Genomic DNA, 24,032 nt, shown 5'->3' with positions numbered 1-24,032 from the left:
ACAGGTTTCATATAGCATTTATTTTCAGTCTGGCTCTATTGTAGACATTTAAAATCATACAACAGCAAATTAGAAGTGTCATGAAAAGAACTATATAATACAAGTTTATAAAATAAATATTTCAAACTTTGCATTAATACAAATTCTAAATTATAACTTTTTTTTGAAGTTATAAAATGAAATACAGTAAATGGTTTTTGTTTACAAAGTGAAGTGGAAATAAAATATGAAAACAAACAAAATTAAATAAGTGAGATAATTTACAAAAAACATTCGATTTTGTATCCATGGAAACTACATTGTTTTATATTAAGATATTGCAGGAACATCGATGATGTGCTTGGACAGTATTTGCAATATAGTCGTCACCTTTTTGGCTTTTTTCTGGTTTCTTTTGTACTAGTTTCTAGTCAGATTTTCATAGCAAGCCAGGCATCGTTTTCTTGTGTTGTGAACTGGACTCTCCCTTTTTATGAGGCTATGGTTTTTTTGGCTTTTGATGCCGCTATACCTCTGGTACTGCTATAGAAACTGGCGGAATATTGGCATTGTTTTCATCATCTATAGCTGATATTAGCTTACAATTAACTCCTCTTAGAAGCCTAACATTTCCCATTTTCTTCGTTGATCTAGGCCTTTATAGAAAATAACTAACACTTTGTCAGAAATGCCAACATCTTTTTCAATTTTGTTGTATCCCAATACAGCAGTTGGTTTGAGAACTTCCTCCCCCTTCCTGCTATGTTTACCTGAATAAGCCAAATTATCGGTATTTTCTGCTCTTGTGGAAACCATTAGAACACGTTTCTTGTCAAGCCATTTTATAACTTGGTACAACTTTTGTGTACAAATCTATTTGTTTCCTGTACAACATGATCTATGATATCTTCAGTTAGAAATTGCTTGTACATTATCAAAGGGTCTGATCAGTTGAAATCATATTGTACACCATTTCTACCAGTGAAAGGAAATTGTCTTATAGTGTACAAACAATCTCCCCATACATTTTCTTATACTGTTTGGTCAGGTTGATCAGTAGCATTTACAGCTAAACCTAGGTCTCCTTGGCCACCTACTACACTTTCAATCACAAAATCTACATTACTTAAATTAAGAATATCTACAATATATACATTACCATTATCTTCAATAACGAAGTTATCTTAAAAACTTTGAGAAATACTGAAACTCTCAACATTTCCTTGTTTGTCTTCAGATTTTTGTCACTGTCATGACCTGACAAGGGGATGTATTCACTGCCGGATTCTTCAAAATTACTTAGTTCTAGTTCATCCATAGACTCAACTAAAGCACTGGATATTTCACTGGGATCCGTGTTTTGGTTCACGTAAAATACAACACAATAATCTAAAACAATACTGACTTATAACTTCAAACACACATCACTGTACGATGTAAAAGCGTAGATGGGAACTGCCAAGTGTCTGTGCAACTAGTGGCTCACCTAGGGCAGACTCAGAGAAATAAGACAGCTCGTGAACCCATGTGGGTGCACGATGCCCAGAAGTTATATATCATAACAGAGACACATTGTGTACCCTGTTAGGTACATGCAAAAAAATTAATAAAACATATGATTGGAGTTTTATTTCTTTGAAATTATGCTTGTTTCATGTATATTTCATCAAATATAAACTAAAAAAGTAAAAAGAAAATTTATGGATTTTTGTAAGTATACATGTAAATAACTATGGCAAATAAAAAACCTATGTATTTTGGTGGGCGTCATGAACGTGTTAACTAAACTCTAATAACAAAGTTATCAAGAGTATTTACAACCAAATAATAGAAACTGTAACTTATATGAATCAAATCAGTCCAATAATTGGTGGTAAAAAGCTAACTTGTATTTCAAGATTGATTCTTAAGGACACTGAACATAGGTACATTTTCACTTTTTAAAAGCATTTCCATTTATTTATTACTGATTTTTTTCTCAATCTATTCCACATTAAAAGTATAAGAATTACTATCTGAGTAACAAATCCTCATTTTTTAACTGAATGATAGCTACATAAACAGTAGTCAGATAAAAAAATAAAAAACACATCAAAACTGGAAATTAAACTTAGAATATAACTACGATTATTTTTATTTAAAAATCCATGAACTAATTTATAATACAGTAATGATTTCAAAGTTACCAAACTTACAGAAAAAAAAACTCTTACTTCAGTCTAAATGCTCTTCCTTTAAAATAAAACAAAAAATAAATAAACTGCTTTGTGTATATGAAGAATTATTCAATCCTTTTTTTACTTCAAAGTATTTTAAGAAAGGGACATGTAATTAATTTTTAATGTGGGCCAGTTGTCATTTAAACCAGAAAATGCTAATGAAAAATATGACCTTTTTCCTTTAATGAAAAAAACATTAACCATGATATTTCTCTACAAGATTTAAAAAGTATGCATATTCTAACTTAAACTCTGACATCTAGGCATGGTGTATTGGCTGATAATAAACCAAACTCAGCAGTACTCGGCGCAGATCTAGATGCCGTTCTAGAAAATTGGGATGGGGCTATAGTACTCATGGATGACCTCAACGCTAAGCACGAGTCTTGAAATAGCAGTTTGACAAGTGCAAATGGCAGATTGCTACACAAAAGAGCACGAGCACGCCAGTTAGTCGTTATAGGACCCGAGGTGCCCACCTTCGTTCATCGAACAGGCAGATCGAGATCTGATGTACTCGACATCGCAATCATGAAGGCGGTAACAACTACGGTCATGATTAAAACAATAGAAGACCTCAGCTAGGACCACTCTCCTGTATTATTGGAGTTGGGCCAAGTAGGGGGCGACTATACCCCGAAGATCAGTGAATTGGAAAAGGTTCTATGAAACTCTCCAACGGGATTACAGATCAGCGCATCCTGAACTCCTGACCACACTGGAGGAAATCGACAACATGGTCGAATGCATCACATCGTCAATGACTGAGGCTCTGTCAAACAGCTCTACGGAAAAGTCCACGAGGCCTATCCGTAATAATCTCCCACCACATGTCATGAACGAGGAGATACCGAATTACCCTATCCCCTGATGAAAAAAGGACTTTTTATATTCAAACGGACAGAGTGAAACAGCTGCTAGCACAACATCGAGAGGATTCGTGGAACGAATACCTCGCTTCGGTCTCAGACGATCACTCCTCGGTGTTCAGGCTAAACAAAAAACTACGAAAAGGAAAAAAGCCCCGCCACCCGGTTGTGGGGCAACGAGGCCTTTTGGCATATTCGGAGGTGGAGGTTTTCGCCAACACACTGGAGAATCAACTTACTCCAAACCCCCCTCTCGCCCCGAATGACGACCACACAACCGAGGTGGAGTCCTTCCTTGTAGATTATTTAGCACAGGTGGAGGACGCCCCACTAGAAATAGACCAAGTCACTGAGGCGGAGGTTTTCACTGCAATCAAAGCCGCACGCCCCAACAAGGATCCGGGTGTTGATGGGATCGGTGCCTGCGCATTCCGAAATGTTCTACCCGCTCTTATAGTGACCATAATCACAATATTCACGTCAATTTTGTACGTTGGATATTTTCCGAATTGCTGGAAAAACTGCAAAGGTGGTATGCCTACCCAAACCTGGGAAAAGTCTGCTCTTTCCCCAGAATTACAGGCCAATTTCCTTATTACCAGAGTTGTCAAAGCTATTCGAAAGGATATTCCTGGAGAGACTTAGGCGACATTTGGGAAAAGGAGTACGGCCTGAGGAATTTGGGTTCAGGGAGGGCCACTCGACGACCCTCCAACTGGTTAAAATAATCGACAGTCTTGTCAGAGGCCTAAATAGAAAAGCGGTAACTGCAACCGTTTTTCTAGATGTGGCTAAAGCCTTTGACAAAGTTTGACATAGCGGCTTGCTGTATAAACTCGCACATACAATTCCCTGTCGCTATGTCAGATTGATACGTTCTTATTTACTAGACCAACAATTTGTTGTACGCGTAGCGGGAACAATCTCCTCCAACAGAGTCGTAGCCACTGGAGTCTCCCAAGGAGCAGTGCTTTTGCCGTTCTTGTACAAGGCCTACGTCAACGATATGCCACTGTTGGAAGGAGTCAAAACAGCTCTATACACAGACAACACAGCATATTATTATGAATCCGGAAGTGTAGATTACGCGATGGAGAGACTCCAACGGCAACTGGATGTATTAGAGCCATGGCTCGATATGTGGAGAATCAAGGTCAACGGTGAAAAATCGGTGGCAAAGATTTTCATATACAAGACACGTGCTCCAGCCAAGCAGCTGGAAATCTCAGGAGAGAAAATTCCCTTTGGGAAAACAGTCAAGTACCTGGGAGTAGTCCTGGACAAACAGCTTACCTTAGGAGAACATGTTAAATATGTGACCCAAAGGGCAAAGGCAATCAGGGCCTCACTATACCCAGTACTGAACAGTGCCAGCCCATATCCACTGGCGACAAAATTGCTCATTTTTCGGCTATACGTCCTGCCAATTCTAACATATTCTTACCTGGCATGGGGAGCTTTGTTGAACTCCACGCTTCAAAAGAAATAAGAAGCAGTCCAAAACATAGCGTTGCGGACAATATCTGGAGCACTGTTGTTCGTCAGAAATGTCACTCTTCGCTACAATGCGGGAGTACACACCGTATCCAAGGTGGGAGTGGCGCAGGCACGCAGACTGTTCAGGAGAGTGGCCGTGTCCGAACATTGCCATCTCCAGGACATCTGCCGAGAGGACCGCACTCCACAGTGAATAAGAAAACGGCCTCATGCCATATTAAACAAACCACCGTGAAGAGGCGGTACGAGAGTCAAAAAATTACAAACCAGGCTTAGGAGCCTCTATATTGCGTAACCTATAAATGGAAATCACACAAAAATTCCGGCCACAAAAGTGACAGTTTTCGCAATTAAATTTTGTTTAAACTAAAAAAAGCTAGACATCACACCCCACCATCCCACGAAGAGACCACAATTACATTTAGTCAGTATATGCGACTCCCTCTGGAGAACGGGGCGCATTTCTCCCTCCAAATAACTAGAGCTCCGGTAGGCACACTCCTGCCCATAGGTGTTGGTATAGAGGGTACTTCAGCAGATGGACTGAAGGGGAATCACGCCAGGATTACTAGGCTTAAAAGCTTAGTCTATCACGGTCAGAACCAGTAAATAAATTACACCATGGTCCATACGGATAGGAACGCAAATTACCAAATCCCCGTAAATAGAACTTGAAATTTATAATAATCCACTAAATAATCGATGAAATCCGCCCGATAATAGAAAGATACAGCAGCAATGGACATTGTCCAGGCTCTGCAATCTGTAGGGAGAATATTAAAACTCCCGCCATTCTTGCGTTCAATTCCGTTCCAAACTCTGAACTTTTAGTTACTTGTTTCTTTTTTATTATCTTCCAATTTTGAAACTAAGAAGCAGTTATGATATTACAAGTTAATAACTGAAAAACTGAGATTTTTGACAACTTTACCAAAACATCCCATTCCTAAGGATTTTTTTGGCATGATTAGATTAGCCTTTCAACTATAACTACAAAAAAAAGAGACCGATTACAACTAAATTTACTGCTAAATTATTATTACAATATTAATTTATTGACCAGTATAATGAAATTGAGTTTTAATTTATACAAAGTTAGAAAAAAATTTTTACTTTGTAAATAAATTTATGGAATTATTATCTAATAAAGTGATCATAATAATGAACTATATATTATTTTTTTTTTAAATTTGGATAGAGATGAAAGATAAAATGCCAATCCCTCACTGGAAATGTATTTACTCCAAATGTGTAAATAATACATATGTATTACAGTTTTACATACTAGCATGCTGACTCTCATACATAGTTTAGCAATAGTAATAGTTGAATAAATATTTAAAGAATTACCTTTATTTTATTGTTCATCATCACTTTTCTAGTAACGTAATAATTTTGTTGGGAAAGTGCACAATTAATAAGTGAAAACAACATGTTTTGATCTGTTTTACATATCTTTTCCTTTAAAATTTTCTCATTAAGTGATTCAGTACAGTTTTTTAACTGGGAACAAAAGTAAGTTCTGAAATGCAAAACAATTTACTCATTAGATAAATATAGTATAAATGTGCAAACATGCACATATACACTTAAGTTTTGAAATTAAACTAATAAAAATTGCATTTTAAAACAGGAAAACTCTTCTTATGATTTATATATTGGGAAAAATTCATCACAAGAATTTTATTTTTTCTCTGACAAGGAACTTTATTTGAATAATTTTTTTTTTTAATTAAAATTTGCTGAACATTTTTATTTATTTGTAAAACAAAATTTTGTCCAAAAAAATTAACTAAACAATAAAATTAATGAAGAAAGTTGAAATAACTGTGTTTGTAAAATGACATGATATGATTAAAGATATTTTTTTAACTTATTATATAAAATAAAAATATAATCACATAAAACTTTGGGTGTGTTCATGTGTGTTCATATCTGATTTTAGTACATGCAGTGCTGAGTTTGAAGGAATGTCATTCATTAATTCAATCACCTGAAAATAGAAAACCTAGTTCTGCTGTGCAAGCTTGGAACAATTACTATTCAGTAACAATTAATAACTGTAACTTTTATTAATTAAGTCAACGTTTTCTAAATTTCAGATAGGCTGCTTTACAGAACATAAATTACCATACACAAATTCTGAACTAAAAACAATCATTTATAACCAGTTTTTTACATGTATGCCTGTAATAAATAATCAACTGCAAGTGCACTGGTATATATGTGAAAGCACACTAAAACTATACTGCATGTAATAACTTTTAATTTTATTTGTTTTACATGCCTCAATAAGAGATGCGAGTGATAAAAAAAATCATGATTTAACAAAAACAAGAACTAATAAATTTTAGTTACTCTTATTTGATTTGAACATTAACATTTATAAAAATAACTTACTTATACTTTTTTAAAAACTTATAACTTATATTATACTTTTTTAAAAACTGATTAATTATTTATCTTATAAATATGTTTTAATTATGTATTAACAAACATTGAATGTTTTGTTAACAAACATTTAGCGCTATAAATGAAATACAAAGTAGCCATAACCATTTTCACTAAAATGAAGAATTATTTACTTTCACTGAAATAGACAAATATTATCCATGATTTTCTTACAGCTTTGTTTTAATTATATTTGATTACTAAGAATTTTTATATAATATTTTTGTCTAAATTTGTGTGCAATGTACCTCTACTGCAGAAATTCCCATCTTCACAAACCAACAGATAGCTTTAAATTCCAAAACCCTTGAAATGGAGTTTCTTAATAAACTACTCCAATAGCAGACACTCTGAACAATGAATGAGAAATGCTTTAGTAAACATAATTATTGTGTCATAATTTTTTCACATGTTACAAGTATCACTGTACTGTAAATAATCAAATTTCCCATTAATATTGTTACTTTCTTATTTACGAAGAATTTTCAGTTTTTTTATAAGACTGACAACAACTTCAAAGTAAAATTAAAACATTTTGAATTCATTTAAATATTTTCTAATAAAATGTATAAACATGTGTACAAACTTAAGGGAAACATGACTTCTGTTATGAGCATGGTAAATGATGTAGATGTTTGTAAATACAAGGTGGAGGTTTCCAGACTATTTCTGTAATATGCCAACAGATGGTAGCACAAGGCCGCATGCACAGTGACAGGAAGCATTGACCTTCATACACAAGTGTGCCGAGACATTGTACTGTGTGTATCGGTAACTGTGCAGCTCATGCATGCTATGTGACTATGTGCATTACCACTTTTGTGATTCCAATATGAAGAGAATGCTTGAACAAAGAACAAACATAAAATATTATGTAAAACTGGCAAATCTTCCCATCAAGATGTTGCACATAAAGCAGCAAGTTTACAGTGATATTGTCATGAGTCACAAGAGGTGTTTTGAGCACCACACATGACCAAAACAGACGAGGGGCAGGTCCGCAATTCAAACAATTGCATGCTCATCATTTTTTTCAATATTTACAGCATTGCACATCAAGAATTTGTCCCCAGTGGTCAGACCATCAATAGCAAATTCTTCTGCCAGATTTTAACGTGGCTGAGGGAGGACATTTGGTGAAAGCGACCAGAGCTGAGGCGCGTGAAAAGCTAGATGCTCCATGACAACAATGCATCCTGTCACCGTTCTTTCCTCGCATGTGAGTTTCTTGCAAGACACAATATGTCTCATTTCTACATGTGCTGTACTGACCGGATTTGGCTCCTACAGACTTTACTCTCTTCCTGCAGTTGAAAATCCAGCTTAAAGGATGCCATTTTGACATTATTGTGGAGATCCAGTGCGAATAGCAGAAGGTATTTATCACACTTCAAGAAGTGATTTCCAGGATACAATCCAGAAGTGGCAAGAATGCTGGAAATGCTGTACTGCTATGCAAGGGAGCTGCATTGAAGGTGACAGTGTGTACAGGCAGATATATAGTTTATCAACAGAGCTAGTCCTAAAACCTTTTGATACCCTATCATACAATATTTTAAGTGATAACTTAAGCTATAAAATAAAACACATTTCTTAAGATTGACAGAGATTTGTGTATAAAGAAAGAAATATTAATTTTAAACTGATTTTCACAACAAAATTATGAAAATGGTGATGAGTTTGCAGCTGAGAGTATGGTAATAGAAATCCTACAAATACTACATTATGTACTGAAGCAATGTAATATGTAGCAACTGTAAAGTGTGTTAACAGTATTGAAAAAAGTCTAACCTGGATTTGATATTGCACAATTTTTAATTTAGTAAAAAAATCTGTATGACAGAAACAAATTAAGAATTTCTTTCAGTTAAATATCTATAAAATTAATTATTTATTTTAATGAATAATATCTTCATTTTTAACAGAAAAATTTATTCCATGTAACTTGTGTTGTGACCTAATTAATTAAATTAATAATAAACTTTTATACAATATTCTGTTACTCTAAAGTAATATGACTGGAGCTGATACTCATATGGAATAGTAATGAATTAACTAACAATTTTGATATAGTTGACTGCACTTCTGATAGTGCAAAGTTAAAGATCTACTGCTCTGTTAAGTCAACTCATTTATTTGCACAACATAGTAAAACCATGAAAACATGGTGTTCATGTGCAATCAGTTCCTGCAGCAAAGTGTAACAAGACGGAGAGAATTTGGTATGATTACCCTAGAAACATCATTGGAACTATGCTGTAGACTGGGTGATCGTAGAACATGGTATCCATGATGTTGGTTAAGATCATCCAAACAAAGGGGTGGAAGTCCAGGGTGAATAATTCTCCCTGTTTCACTTGGAACAGTTTTATCCAGTATCTCAAAATATTATCAAAAGACATGAAATTTTCACAATAAAGTTATATTTATTTCGCTAAAAAATTACAACTAATTAAAGTAAAATACTAAAAATTACTATCTTAATATTAATATAATATAAATATTATATCATTATACATTATAATAGATAAATATTATTATAATATTAATATTTAATATAATATTAATATTAATTTTAATTAATTAAAAATTTGCCTAACCTGTATTTTGTCCTTGTCTCCCAAAAAATTAAAGAATCATATGGAGATGGTGAATTATTTTCCCATTTATTTAGTAAATCTTCAATACTGTTACTCCACTTAAATACTTTTTGTCTTTCACTACCTACCTGAGGAGTAGGAATTAATAAAAATGACTGAAACAAAACATAATTAATAGCAACATTAGTAAAATAACACATAGCAATTAGATAATTTAGAGTTTAGACAGTCAGTGTATAAATGGACTGATAAATTTAGAGTAAGAGAACATATTGTTATTTATTAAAAATAGTATTATAAGAATACAGGAACATATCATTGAATTTAAAATGTCTGTAAAAAGGGATTAAAAATCAGTGGTGTCAGAAGGTTTTCCAATTATTCTGCTCATTCAGTTAATTACTTAGCTTCTACTTCATAAAAAAAATCAAGAAATCTATAAATCACAAGTAAGCAATCTTAACAAAATAAAACTAAAAAATAAATATCACATACTGAATTAAAAAAAGCATATTCTCAAATTGCACCCATGAAGAGGAAGTCAGTAAACTTGATTTGGTTAGGAAGGAATAATCCTTTAAGAAATAAACACAGTGGAGCTGTGAATATATGAATATTCATGGTGTTTAGAATTATGACTACCTTAGATATTGAGAAATAAATAGCATGGTTTTTAGGTAACTGACTGTCTAACTTATTCTTGTCTAATATATTCATCTTGGCAGCAGAATATAATTATTATTGCATATACATATTAATACTAACAAGCAGTACTGCTTGTTAAAAATTAATTAGAATTCTTGAACAGCAGATCTTGCTTATTTTGTCTGAATTTGATAAACTGAGTTGTATAAAAAACTGAATTTCCAAAATGAAAATTAAAGTAAAGGACAAGATAAAATTGTCAACCATAAATGACTGCAGAAGGTCTAGCTTCTGCAAAAAAAAATATCTACTACATTAACAATAATTTAAGTGCTGGTTCCAGGGACACAAATTTGAAGTACTTTCATTAAACATCCCTTCTTAATGATATATTATGTTTTTGATTTGAATTTTGTACTCCACACAAGTTACATAAAATAAAAACAAAAATTCATTGAAGACAATTGTATTATTATAAAAATTTAATAGTGTACTAAAAAAGACATTATACTGTACTGTAGGATGATCTAGAGACAGATGTCAGGCTTAAAGATGAAATTATAATGTAAAGAGCAAAGTTTTTATTAAACAAAATGTAAAGAAAGTTGCAAAAATATCCATTCTTTTTTCACCTGTTTCCCTAGATAACTTGATAACTGTTCATTTTAGAGAAAAAATAGAGAGAGAGAAAAGTTTTGTTATTAAATTTTACATACAATACCATCACTGCAAATCGAAAAATACGTTCTTGTTAATGCAAAAATAGAAATAACTGTAAAAAAAAATATATATATTTTGGAAATTTCTTTTGAGTACTTATACAAAGGACCTTCAGATTTTGCATCAAAAAACTTTTTGATATGATAAACCAACATGCCACATTTCAACAAAATCGGTCACACAGTTCTTGACAATTGCAATCCAGCTTTAAAAAAGAATGTGATTTTTCCAAATTATGTACAGCCTGAAATATTTATTTCAGGAATTTGAATTAAAAAAACATTCGTTTTTTAAATCAATGTTTTGTAAGATAAAAAGTTTAAATATCTTACTGACAAATGCAAATTATTGATAAATATCGGTCTATTAATTTATCGATAATAATTTATTCCAAAAGTTGCATAATGGCAGTCAATTTTGATGGATTATATATCCAAAGATAATAAACGAATCAAAACTTTTATTTTTTTAAAGAAGCGTCTTTTGGAATACTTTTAAGCAGTGCTTTTTAAAACTAATTTAGATAAGAAATTTGTGAAAATATTCAATCTGTTTAAAAGCAAAAACATGGCAAGTATGTTTGAAAAATTCCCTATGCTCTCCTAATTATCCAATTTAAATTTTTAAAAATGCATTTGAAAGTTTAAGTGCTCTTTTAAAAATGTAGTTAAATTTTCAAATATCTACAGACTTTATTTCATGCTCTACACAATCTGGACAAAATTACAATTTTTTTTTTTGAAATCTGGATTGAAAAATTATTGTGCAAAAACTGTCGGACCAATTCTGTTAAAATGCAATGTGTCATTGCATTATCATATCATAATATTGTTTGAAGCAAAATCTGAAGGTCCTGTGTATAATATAAGTATTTTAAAAAAATTTTCAAAAAAAATCTTGTTTTTTTTTAATTTTCTTATCAGATATTGTTGCTATTTTTGCATCAATAATAACATATTTTTCAATTTGCAACCGATGGTATTGTATGTAAAATTTAATAAAAAAAACTTTCTTCTTTCTCAATTCAACCGATGGTATTGTATGTAAAATTTAATAAAAAAAACTTTCTTCTTTCTCAATTTTTTTCTCTAAAATGAATAGTTATCGAGTTATCTAGGGAAATAGGAGAAGAAAATGGATATTTTTGCGATTTTTTTACATTTTGTTTAATAAAAATTTAAGCACAACTTTTTCAACTGGCGCACAAGAAAATAATCATTTCTAAAGATATTCTGAAGGCACTTAAGTAAAGATTAGCGATCTAGAAAAACCATTTTTTTTTTGTGTTACATAATGTAACAGAATAAAAATGCTGTATTTACGCACCTTAAATTAATAATATCCAAACATATTTTTATGTAAGGAAAAGTTATTTATTTAAGTTAAAAACATATTTTTAAATAATAGATATTGACTTTACTACAGATATTATATATTACAGAGTATACAAATATATAAAAACTAGGTTTGAAACAAACAGAACTTACATGAACCTCCATTAAGGTTTGCAGTTGGAAACATTTTTTAACAATCAGGCTGTGTGCTAAAGGTGGTAGCTGAGCCCAGTCCTCCAAAAAATATGTAATATTCTGATTTGAGGTCACTCTAGCCATTTCTTTATTCTTCATGATGTAATAGAATAACGCAAGCTGTTCACCAAAATGGGTCTGTAAATAATATTAAATTTATTATGAAAAAAACTAAATTATATATAATAATCAATTAATTATTATAAAAACTGTCTCACAAATAGATGTAAATAATTTAAGGATACATTGTACTGGTGAAAATGAAATAAAAAGTTCATATAAACGTAGGCCCAGAAACACCTTGTTTTTAAGCTACAGTTAAAAATTATCAACCTGATTTTTGCTTCAATTGTAAGTCTACAATAGAATTCTTGGACAAATTACAGGGTAAAATAATTTGTTTTATATATGCTTTTAACATGAAAATTTAAAGGAAATTATGGATCAACAGTTTCTGAGAAATTGGTTGTAAAGACAGAAACTGAAGTAAAAAAAAAAAACTCATTTAGATTTGGTGTTAATATACTTTGCCAAATTGCCAACCAATAAATAAAACTTTCTGACAAAATCTGTGAAAATTTAATTCTTAGAAAATTGAAGTAAGTAGATTAAGTAAAATAAATAAAAATTGATGAAATTTGACTTTTAGTAAAAAAAAATCAGTTGCAAGACTGCATGACAGTATCACTTGTTTTTTTTTTCACAGTACAAAATCTGATGCGGACATAACATGACTTCCTTGTACATATATTAAATTACATATACACATATTTTTTAAATGAAAAATACATAAAATTTTATTTCATTAACAACTTCTGATTTTTTCCATTTTTTATTTTTTTTATTGTTATTATTAAATTATTATTTATCATAATTTTTTTTTACTATCAGAGGTTAATAATTATTAATAAATCAATATATTTAAATTAAAAAAAAAAAAAAGGTTAAAAAAAAAGAAAAGGAAATGAAGTTCGATGTCAGATTTAAACTGATGTACCTTCCCCTTGTAAGATCCAAATATTTTACTAATTAAAATTTTATTTGGCTACTACTCTGCGATCAATAAATCAATTGAAATAATTACCACTTATGACAGGGGTTGGCAATGCTGCGCCTGCAGATGCCATGGCGCCCTCGATGAGATTTTTACACACCCTCACTATATTACACACCTACTAAGCCCAATAACCGTGTCGGCATTGCGCATATATAAGATAATGTAATTGTGCAAGCTCAGTGTCAGCAAATAACAAAGTCATACACTGACATATTTGCTACTTAGCAGGTAGGAATATTCTCACTTCTGATAAATTTGGTAGTATGTTACCATATTCTTAGTGCTACATATTTTGAGTGTTATTATTATTGACTATATTTTATTATTTACACATTATTAGTAACCATATCATGCAAGACAGTCGCACTTTTCAGTATCAAATACATAGCGTGATGGTTAAATGGATTTTATAAATAATCCACCATTAATAATTGTAAAAGAAAAAGAATTTATTGTTTTAATGTTCACTGGGAAGAACAATCTTCCCAGACTTTAAAGGCAAATGCATCTACTTATTGTATAATAATAGTGTGGTGCCACCAACAGCTTTTGAATTTATTTTGCACCCTTACCTATAAAAAGGTTGCTGATCTCTAATTTATGATATATCATTGAAAAGCTCTCAATGAGGACCTATTACTGCAGTTAAGAAAAAAATCCAAATTTTTTGGATTTTGGGCTTCTTTGGACACTATTGGTTCAGTCGATTGCAATCAAAAGGGGAGGTGCACAACTAGATGTTACAACAGCCCTAAATACACAATTTCAACATCCTATGACTAATCGTTTTTTAATTATGCAGTTATGCAAGATACATACATACATACTACATACGTACGTACATACATACATACATACATACATACACACGTCACGTTGAATCAAGTCAAAATGGATTCTGGGATGGTCAAAATATCTCCGTTGAAATCTGAAAACCAAAATTTTTTGTGATCACAATACTTCCTTTACTTTGTACAAGGAAGTAAAAATGGCAGATGCTTCATAAAGAAACCATTGTCAAGATGAGAAAATTCAACACTTACTACCTGGAGATTGCATGTTGTGATTAAATTTCTATCACTAGCTTTAAGACAAGCATAATCAATCAATCCTAAAGCATGTTGTACGTTGTTTTTAATGATGAGGCAATTTTTTCAAAGAATGGAATTAATAATTCAAAAAATAATTATCAACAGAGTTCTTTAAATCCACATGAAACATTAAAACTAGTTTCAAAGATAACTTTTTTTGTAATATTTTGTATGATAGTACTAGCAACAAAAGAGCAGGGACATTAATTATTTTCTGAACATGTTACAAGAAATGTCTCTTAATTTCTTGTAAGTAGCTTAAAAGATGTATCAACAATAAGGAAAATGATTTTCCAAAATAATGAGGCACCTCCAAATTTTTGGAAAGCTTAGAATAAAAAGAACAAAACAACTGGATCGGGCATGAGATACCAATTACTTGGGCTCCATGGTCACTTGAAATAACACCAGTGACATTAGTAGTAACAAACCATAATTATATGATTTAGGCTAAACGTTCACAACAGATGTTCTGTCTGAGGATAGTAATACATGTTATTACTTGAGATTCCATACATAAACTAATGTCTAATGAGTTTCTAGTATGTAATATTAAAAGTCTCTTTAGATTATGCTGTCTGCTGAATTAGAAGTTACATACGAGGGCAGTTCAGAAGGTAACCCGTGTTTGGCTATAAATAAAAAAACCTGTATAGATAAAAATATTTTATTATGTACAAAAAAAACCACATCATTAAACCATTTTTCAACATAGTTGCCATTTAAATTCAAACATTTGTCATAGCGTTTAAATAATTTACAAATATCTTTTTCAAAAAATTTAGCAGCCTGGTTCCTAGCCACCTTTCACCAGCATTTTAAAGTTCATCGTTATCTGAGTACTGCAATACAAGCCATTTCTTTGAGTAGAAAATCAGACGAAAAAACTTAAAGAGACGAAAATCACTTGGTGCCAAGTTTAGGCTGTAAGGGGATGATCAAAAATGTCCCACTGGAATTGATTCAGAAGTTCTTGAATTCTTTGAGCAGTCGGGATGAGAGTTGTCATGCAAAAAGAACAACACTGGATGACAGCATACTGCAATATTTATTCTGAATAGTTCACTTAAGTTTTTTCAAAGATTCACAATAGACTGCTGAAGTAATCATTGTACAACTTTCCATAAAGTCAACTAGAACTCCATTGGCATCCCAAAAAACTGCAGCCATAATCTTCCTAACTGACAAAGTTTGGCAGGCTATACTTGGCTTGGATGGAGAACTGGTATGGCCCCAGGCCATTCACTGTTTTCATTTCAGCATTCACATACGTCACCGAAGTCTCAAACCCAGTAACAATTATCTTCAAAAAATTTTTTCCTTCCTTAGTATGAAAGGAAGTTTAAGGCAGAGCCCATTCGTTTGGTTCGATGGACCTCTATGAGCATTTTTAGAACCCACCAAGCAGAACTTTCAATAGCATCGGTGACAATCCCGTACAAAACCATAGAAGAAACTTTTGGTAATTGTTTGGAACGTTCAGAGATGGCAAATCTTCTATTTGCATGCACTTCATCAATTTCAGTGACAATATCATCACTCACAACAGAAGGCCTACCACTCTTCTCTTCTTCATGGATGTTTGTCCTTCCATTTTAAAAATTCAGACCCATTGCCACACTACACCATCACTCATAACATTTCGGCTATACCCAGTACACAACTCATGATGGATGTCTGCTGCCAAAATATTTTGTGCCTAAAGAAATCTTATGACAGCATGCACCTCGCATTTTGCGGGATTTCTATTGCAGCGCTCATGGTTTTAAGTTATAACAATCAATTGAGCTAAAGTACACAGCTCACACTGACAGCTGGAAGCACACTGATTCAGAGAGTGTGCTGATGTGTCAATGGTGGTGCCACTAACAGTATTATTAGCACTATGCTACAATGGAGGTTACTTTCCAAACCGCCCTTGTACATATTTAAAGAGTCTACGTGCACCAAGGACAGAAATTCTGGCCTCAGTTGTTCATCCAATTAGCTAATATACCTAGTGCCGAATGCGTTGTGCTTTTTTGCTTGCAGGTTATTTTTTAAGACTACAAATTAATATTATTTATTTGTCTTACATATATTTAAATAATTAAATATTTGAAATATATATGTATGAATATATTTAAATGTAAATAATATTATTAAAATGGATGTAAGTAGTGAGTGGAAAAAAAATTGGTACCAATTTTATAAAACTGATGATTTAATAATCTTTTACTTGCTACAAAATGTGTCCAGTATTTATTTTTGCACATCTTTAATGAATAATTTGAAACGAAGAGAAAAGCGAGTTATTTTACATCATTAACTGATTTTTAGCTCTACTTGCTTATAGATAAAAAAAAGTCTAATGATCACAAGTAAATGAGTACAAAAAATCCATTATGTGTCCCTTAGTCTTTTACCTGTGGGATCATATGAAAATGTTTTAGTACTAAAGAACTCAGTGATGGTTCAATAATATTTTTGCAATATAAAAAGAGAAAATGGCTTTAAAATTATGTTTTTCTGTCTTTATTAAATATATATTCTGTTTCAAATAAGTCAAATTTTTTTTGTTTGCAGTTTATTTTATTATAAATTTTCTCAACTTAAATTCTTTATACATTTTTTATAAAGTAATTTTAATCCAAACCCAAACAAGTGTGTTTCTGATTTAATTTTTTGTGCTTTAAAACTATTTTCTCGGAAACTACTGGACATGGAGCTCTGGGACCCATTTTAAAAATTCTTTTGTCAAAAAAAAAATTTTTTTTTAAATTTCCCCGTAATCTGAGTCCTAATAACTTCATTTTACTAAAAGTCTCATTTTACTAAAAGTATAGTCTCACTTTACTGTTGAAGAAAAAGCAGGGTGAAATTTTTATTAACCATAACTTAAAAATAGTGTATTTTGACTTTTATTTATATGATGTTTTTCTTTATATTCATCAGTTAAATATATTTTGTAATTATTTTCATTTCTTTCTAAAAAAAAAGAAAGAAAGCATATATAAAAGGGGTACTAATGGAATTGAAGACAACAAATCAATCATTTTCATAACAGGGAAAGAAAGTATATTTTGATTTTTTTAAATACTATTATTCTTATATTTTAAAAATTAAAGGCCAATTTTGAGCATAAATAGATTTTGTGCACCATCAATCAACAGTTTTCTTGAAAGCAAAAATTTTATTTACTTCTTTTGATTAATTAAACTTTTCCGTTTTTATATAAATACAGTTTACTCCAAATTGCTAAACATATTTTTTTTCAGTATAATACTTGTTTAGTTTAGGCTTCTCTTTTCCCTATGTGTTACAAACATATATAAATAAATCTGGTACATAAATATTGAAAAAATCTTTTCAGTATATTAATTTTATATATATTAAACAGAACCAATTCACAATTATGAATTATTTTTATAAACTTACTTTTACGTGCTCTAATTTTTCTTCATCAGAAAGCCAGTTTTTCAGTGACTGACCAATGAATTCTTTGCATGATTCATCATTTTCAAAAAAACAATGAAGACTAGAAGTAAAAAACCACGGTAGCAAAAATTCTTTGTACCTGCAAAAAAATAAAATTACAGTAAAAATACACAATTTTCAATATAACAAGCATAACAATGAAAGTGCTACTTATGTCACTTGTCATTTTATCTGATTAACTGATAATAATTTTTCCTAACATTTTATTTTTATATTCTACGTTCTCTAAATATAAAAATAAATTGTAAATTTTTCACAAGAAAAGATGAGTTGTGTAACTCACTATTAAAAAATACTTGAGTTACACAATGGGCATGCTGTCTCTTTATTGACATGAAAAGTTGCATATGAAAAAAAAATACAAATTAACTATTATACATTTTTTTCTTGTGGATTAATAACTAAGAATTAAAAAAGGAAATAGAATTCAAAATAATACATTCCTGCATTAATGTTCATGACAGAAACAGTTACTATAAGATAATCAGTTATTTTAAAATTAATTGTTTTTATAGTCAGTGCACTCTATCCATCATTTTTTGTTTTTAAATTTTGATTAGTCAATTCTAAAACTATTTACAGGTCGGAATTCTATTAAAAAAAGTCTCCCAGATTTTTTAGCATTCCTACTTTAAAAGTTGATAGCACCCAGAAAGCTAGTGAATATCAATTTAAGCAATAATAAGTATGGTTTTAAACAACTACATGAATATTGTAAAAGAAATTTAAAAAACATACTTTCCTCTTTATGTTATAAATGCCTAAGAATTTAACGTTTTTACCTTCCAATCAAATTTATATACGAGATTATCTCTAAAGTAAAGACCATTTCATTGCAAAAAATTTATTCTGAAAAATTTATAAAATTTTCTATTTCTCTTAAACAACATACCTTATACTACTTCTCTATATAACTGCCACATGAATTAACATTTATTGTAGCGATACATCAGTTTTAATATACAGTCATCATATTCTTCTGCCGCCAGTCCATTTAGCCACTAATTAACAGCATTTTTAAGTTCATCGTCACACGCGAATCGCTTACCATTCAAAAATTCATTCAATTTCCAAAACAAATGGTAGTCAGATGGAACTAAGTCTGGTGATATGTGGTGGGTGATCATAAATTTCCCATCCAAATGTTCTCAGTAAATCTTGAGTCGGACCCACAACATGTAGAAGTTCATTATCATATAGCAGGACAATGCCGTTGCTCAGCTGCCCTCATCGCCATTATGAATGGTGCACCAAAACTTATGTAGAGTTTCACAGTAGGCTTCTCCATTTATAGTCATTCCAAATGGCATGAAGTCAATCAGCAGTATGCCAAACTGATCCCAAAAGACTGTGGCCATCAGTTTCTATCCAAATGGCTGTTGCTTGACATTTGCCGGTCTGTTTGGTGATTGAGGATGACGCCATTCATTTAACTGCCTTTTTTATCTGGCGTGCAATATGAAATTCATGTTTCATCGCTGGTAACAACTGAATTAAGGAACTCATCATCTTTTTTTTGTAGTGCATAAAAAATTCCAAATCAGATCCCATTCAGATTTTTTGTGACGTTCCGTTAAGACATGCGGCACCCAATGTGCACAAACCTTTCTGAAGCCTAAATGGTCATTCTGTCAACCAATAACAGCTTTTGAAACATCAGGAGAAATAAGGCCAAGTCAGAAATCGTTGAGTGATGATCTTTTCTGATTCCATCATTGACATGTTTCAACAGGTCCTTGGTGATTATAGAGAGCCTTCCCAAATGTTCTTCATCATGCACAATAATTCTGTTATTTCTATACCTTTCACACCATTTTTGGACATTTCTTTAACTCATTACATTATCACTGTACACAACAACCAACTGCCTATGAATTTCAGCCGGCTTAACATTTTGTTGGTTTAAAAAATGTATGACTCCACGTACTTCATTGGTGGCAACATCAATTTTCCTATCCATTTTCAATTTTATAAAGTAATAGCTCACACATAATCAAAGACACTACAATGCGACAACTTACAAACAACAATGCAGCATGTACATTACTAGCGTGGCTAGTTTCCCAGCGGTCTTTACTTAAAAGGTACCCCTCATAAATAAGTGTAAGGAATGTCAAATGTATAAAACTAATATCAAAACCAAGTATACATAACAAAATATGATTAAAATAAAAAAAGTAAATAGAGAAAAAATGTACAAACAGTTTAGATGCATGGGGAGTTTATTATACAAGTTAATTCCTGTATAATAAGCTTACATTTCAAGAGAAATAGGGAATAAAGGGGCTATACGTCAATATATTTTTAAGAATAGCACCTAATGTTTCTGTTACAATGAAAATTTTAACCATTTAACAGAAAAAAAAACTGGTTTGAATATATGATGCAAATGTGTCAGAATCATAGTTTTGAAATTTCCACATTGAGATAAATTTCAATTTGAATAATGTATAATTCCTATAATACTTATTTCATAAGAGAAATATAGCCTTGGCATTAACAGTTTTCATAGTAAATAATCCCATTCTTCAAGTGTGAATAAAAGAACCCTTAATAAAGTTTATTATGGTATTTCATTTTAAGAGATGAAAATTTGTTTGATGAACTTAAAATATTTAGAACAAAACACACTGAAGATAATTTTTCTGATGTGATGTGATTAATGTGATGTTTCCAATTTAAATCTGTGTCCATATTAACATCTAGAAATTGGTATCATGTTAGTTGAGTACATTAAAGATTTTTATTTCAAAATTTGCCTAAACTTAGCAGGCAACAAGATGAAATAAAAAAGATCATATAGATACTTTACAAAACATGAAAGTAATAAAGAAATAAAGGATTATAAAAAGTAGAGCAGAGTAACTTTAATTAGAATAATAGAACTACTGCTAACAATTTCTCTTTGGTTTAATTAATATTTCATCATAGGAAAAAGAGAAAGACAGGTAAATTTGTTACTTACCAGCTACGTTGCCATAAGACATCAGTATTATTATCAACCTCTTCTTTTATTAACTTGTTTAAACTACCCCAATCAGCCATCTTTACTAAACACTGAATGAGAAAATTTTTTTACATGAAACACAATATCCAAGAAATGTAAACAATTTATATATATATCTACTTTTAGATTCTATTAAATAAACCACCTAGTACAGAATAGAATTTAGATATAATTTAACAATACAGAGGGATAATATGAATCTTAAAAAGATGAATTTCAGTAAAATAACACACGTAGGCGCGTGCATAGACACACACACAATTTATATATATTTCAATTTAAAAAAAAAATTATCTTACATTAAAAGTGATTTTCATTCTGTGAAAAACTACTACACAAACTTTAAAATGCACTTAATACAGTTCATAGATTACTTTCAACATTCAATCCTGCTTGTTGCTATTCTTGTACACCCCGGCTTGCTTTAAATTCAGAATACGTAATCTGAAAATACCTCTTCTGTGTTGTTAGCAGTGATTTCCCTAATAATGGGATATCCCATTGATAGGAGTTTATTGATTTTCAATAAACTCTAATATTATTTTTATAGATTTCATCAAATTTATATCTCTAACCACAGAAATATTTTCTTGTTGCAAAGGAGTTAATAGTACAGGTTGATTCAAAGAAACGGGAAATTAAAAAAATTAAATAACGTTAATGAAAAATTTTTTTTAGAAAATGAATTTTATTTCATGTAATTGTACAAATTTTGCCATTTTAGGATACATACATTTTAGTTTATTTTTTAAAGATGACATCTTGCAGGTGACCTCCTCTTCTACGTAAACACTCACGAAGTCTCTTCGTTAAATTGTTCATGGTTTGACGTAGCATCTCAACTGGAATTTCCACAATTGCTTCTCGGATCTTTGCCTTCAGTTCTTACGTTGTAGCAGGTCTACTGTGGAACACTTTGCTTTTAAGGTGACCCCACAAAAAGTGATCGCAAGCTGACAGATCAGGTGATCTGGGAGGCCATCTACTGTCACCATGTGGTGAAATGACACGTTGTCCAAACAATCGGCGTACAGCTGCCATCAATAGTTGTGCAGTCTTGCAGTCATTGCTCCGTCTTGTTGAAACCAGGCTATGTTAAGAATTGGTGGAAATCTCTTTTGTTGTTCCACAACAAAGGTTTCAATCATGGCTACGTAACGAGCCGACGTCACTGTAATCGCAAGACCGTTGTCATCCTCAAAAAAATAAGGGCTTATAACACCGTAAGATGACATAGCATACCACATGGTTACTTTCTGGCTGTGCAATGGACGCTGGTGTAGCTGCGTAGGATTTTCGTGTGCCCAGTATCTGAAATTTTGCTTGTTAACAAATCCACTGAGGTGGAAATGCGCTTCATCTGACATCCACAGTTCATGAACAAACTCTTCGTTATAATTTATCTTCTGAAGCATTACATTACAGAATTGTGCTCGCACAACTGCATGGTTTGGTTTCAGTTCCTGAACGATCTGCAACTTGTATGGATGGTATTGCAAGTCCTTCACTAACATTCTTCGAACACTTGAATTATGCAATTGTAAAGATGCTGAGAGACGACGAATTGACCAATGTGGACTTCGTGTGACAGCATCTTGTAAAGCTTGAACATTCTATGGTGTACGGACAGTTCGCTCACGGCCTGTAGGTTTCTTTTTCATTGCCGAACCAGTTTCCTCAAAATTAGATATCCATGTTTTAATTGCATGTGCTGATGGAACACGGTCGTGCCGTCCCAGATTAAAATGACGGCAAAATTCTCTACGCGCTCCCTCCACACTGGCATTGTTTTTGTAAAACGCTTTGATAGCAAATGCACCTTTTGCACCACTCCAAAGATCCATGACAACTAAATGGCAGGTTAGATTAGAGAGGCTGGCGCCAGTTATCAAGTGGTACCAATCGCCACGGCTACCAACACAACTTTCAAAAATTTCCCGTTTCTTTGAATCACCCTGTATTTTTCTATATAGGTGACACTCCAAATATTTTTACTGCATGAATGTTATTTTATTTTTTGAGTGGTCTTATGTTTTTTAAATGAAAACTGTAACTTCTTTCTTCGTTATTATATGAACTAAAAGAAGTAGAATTTTCATGGACAGATATGTATAACATTTGTTAATTTGACTAACAAGGTTAATGAATTAAGAAAAAGCAGAAAAATATCAAAACTATTATTACTATTATCATCATATTTAAGTTGTTTCTTGTAAGAAATTTTTTGATTAAAATTAAATTTATTGTTTAATTTATACACTTATAGTCATATCCATTTAAAGATAAATATAAACTTGCAAACCACTAAACAGAATGTAATGTGAAGAGCTGTATGAACTAGCAAGAAAAATATCATTAGGCTTATTTTTATCAATAATTCAGTCTCTGATCATGATTGGATGCAGTTCTATTTTTGACGAAAGTTTCCACTAGTTTTAATATGTGTACTTTTAAAAATTAGTTTATCGCTGTTGTTAAAAACAACAAAAAAGGGAATGCTTTATCACACTCAATATCAAGATGTAAACATAAGTTTATTGTCTTAATGGTTTATTTAAATAATAATAATAATAATAGACTCAATGGATTCAACAAGTCTGATAAGAAAATTTATTTACATGTTAAATTGTAGAATTTTAAATTTTAGGCAATAAATTATGATTTGAAAAAATCTTGGTAAGCATTATTATTGTTATTATTACAATATGCTTTACCACACTCAATCTCAGTTTTTAGTAACCAGTTTTTTAATTTACTCTCCAATAGAAAGCAAAAATTTCAGGTGCAATGTTACTAACAACGATCATCATCAAGGTAATGACAAAGCAAAAGCTTGATTCAATCACTTTTTTATTCTTAATATTTGTTCTATCATATGCGCTTATTATTTT

General features: G+C 31.4%; 1 protein-coding gene across 1 annotated transcript in view; it reads right to left on the bottom strand.

Moving 5' to 3' along the window:
* LOC142332775 (DNA-dependent protein kinase catalytic subunit-like) overlaps positions 1-24,032 on the bottom strand; it is a 366,245-nt gene that overhangs the window by 68,223 nt on the left and 273,990 nt on the right. Inside the window, exons 49-53 of the mRNA XM_075379394.1 lie at positions 21,100-21,191; positions 18,075-18,213; positions 12,468-12,647; positions 9,616-9,770; positions 5,915-6,086 (exon numbers count right to left, since the gene is read on the bottom strand). Of these exons, the coding sequence (XP_075235509.1) occupies positions 5,915-6,086; positions 9,616-9,770; positions 12,468-12,647; positions 18,075-18,213; positions 21,100-21,191 (738 nt within the window). The remainder of the gene's footprint in view (positions 1-5,914; positions 6,087-9,615; positions 9,771-12,467; positions 12,648-18,074; positions 18,214-21,099; positions 21,192-24,032) is intronic.

Source organism: Lycorma delicatula, chromosome 1, assembly GCF_047948215.1.
Source record: "Lycorma delicatula isolate Av1 chromosome 1, ASM4794821v1, whole genome shotgun sequence".
NCBI classification, from domain to species: Eukaryota; Metazoa; Arthropoda; class Insecta; order Hemiptera; family Fulgoridae; genus Lycorma; species Lycorma delicatula.
The sequence above is the reverse complement of the archived record's forward strand: the minus strand, read 5'-3'. Positions and strand labels throughout refer to the sequence as shown.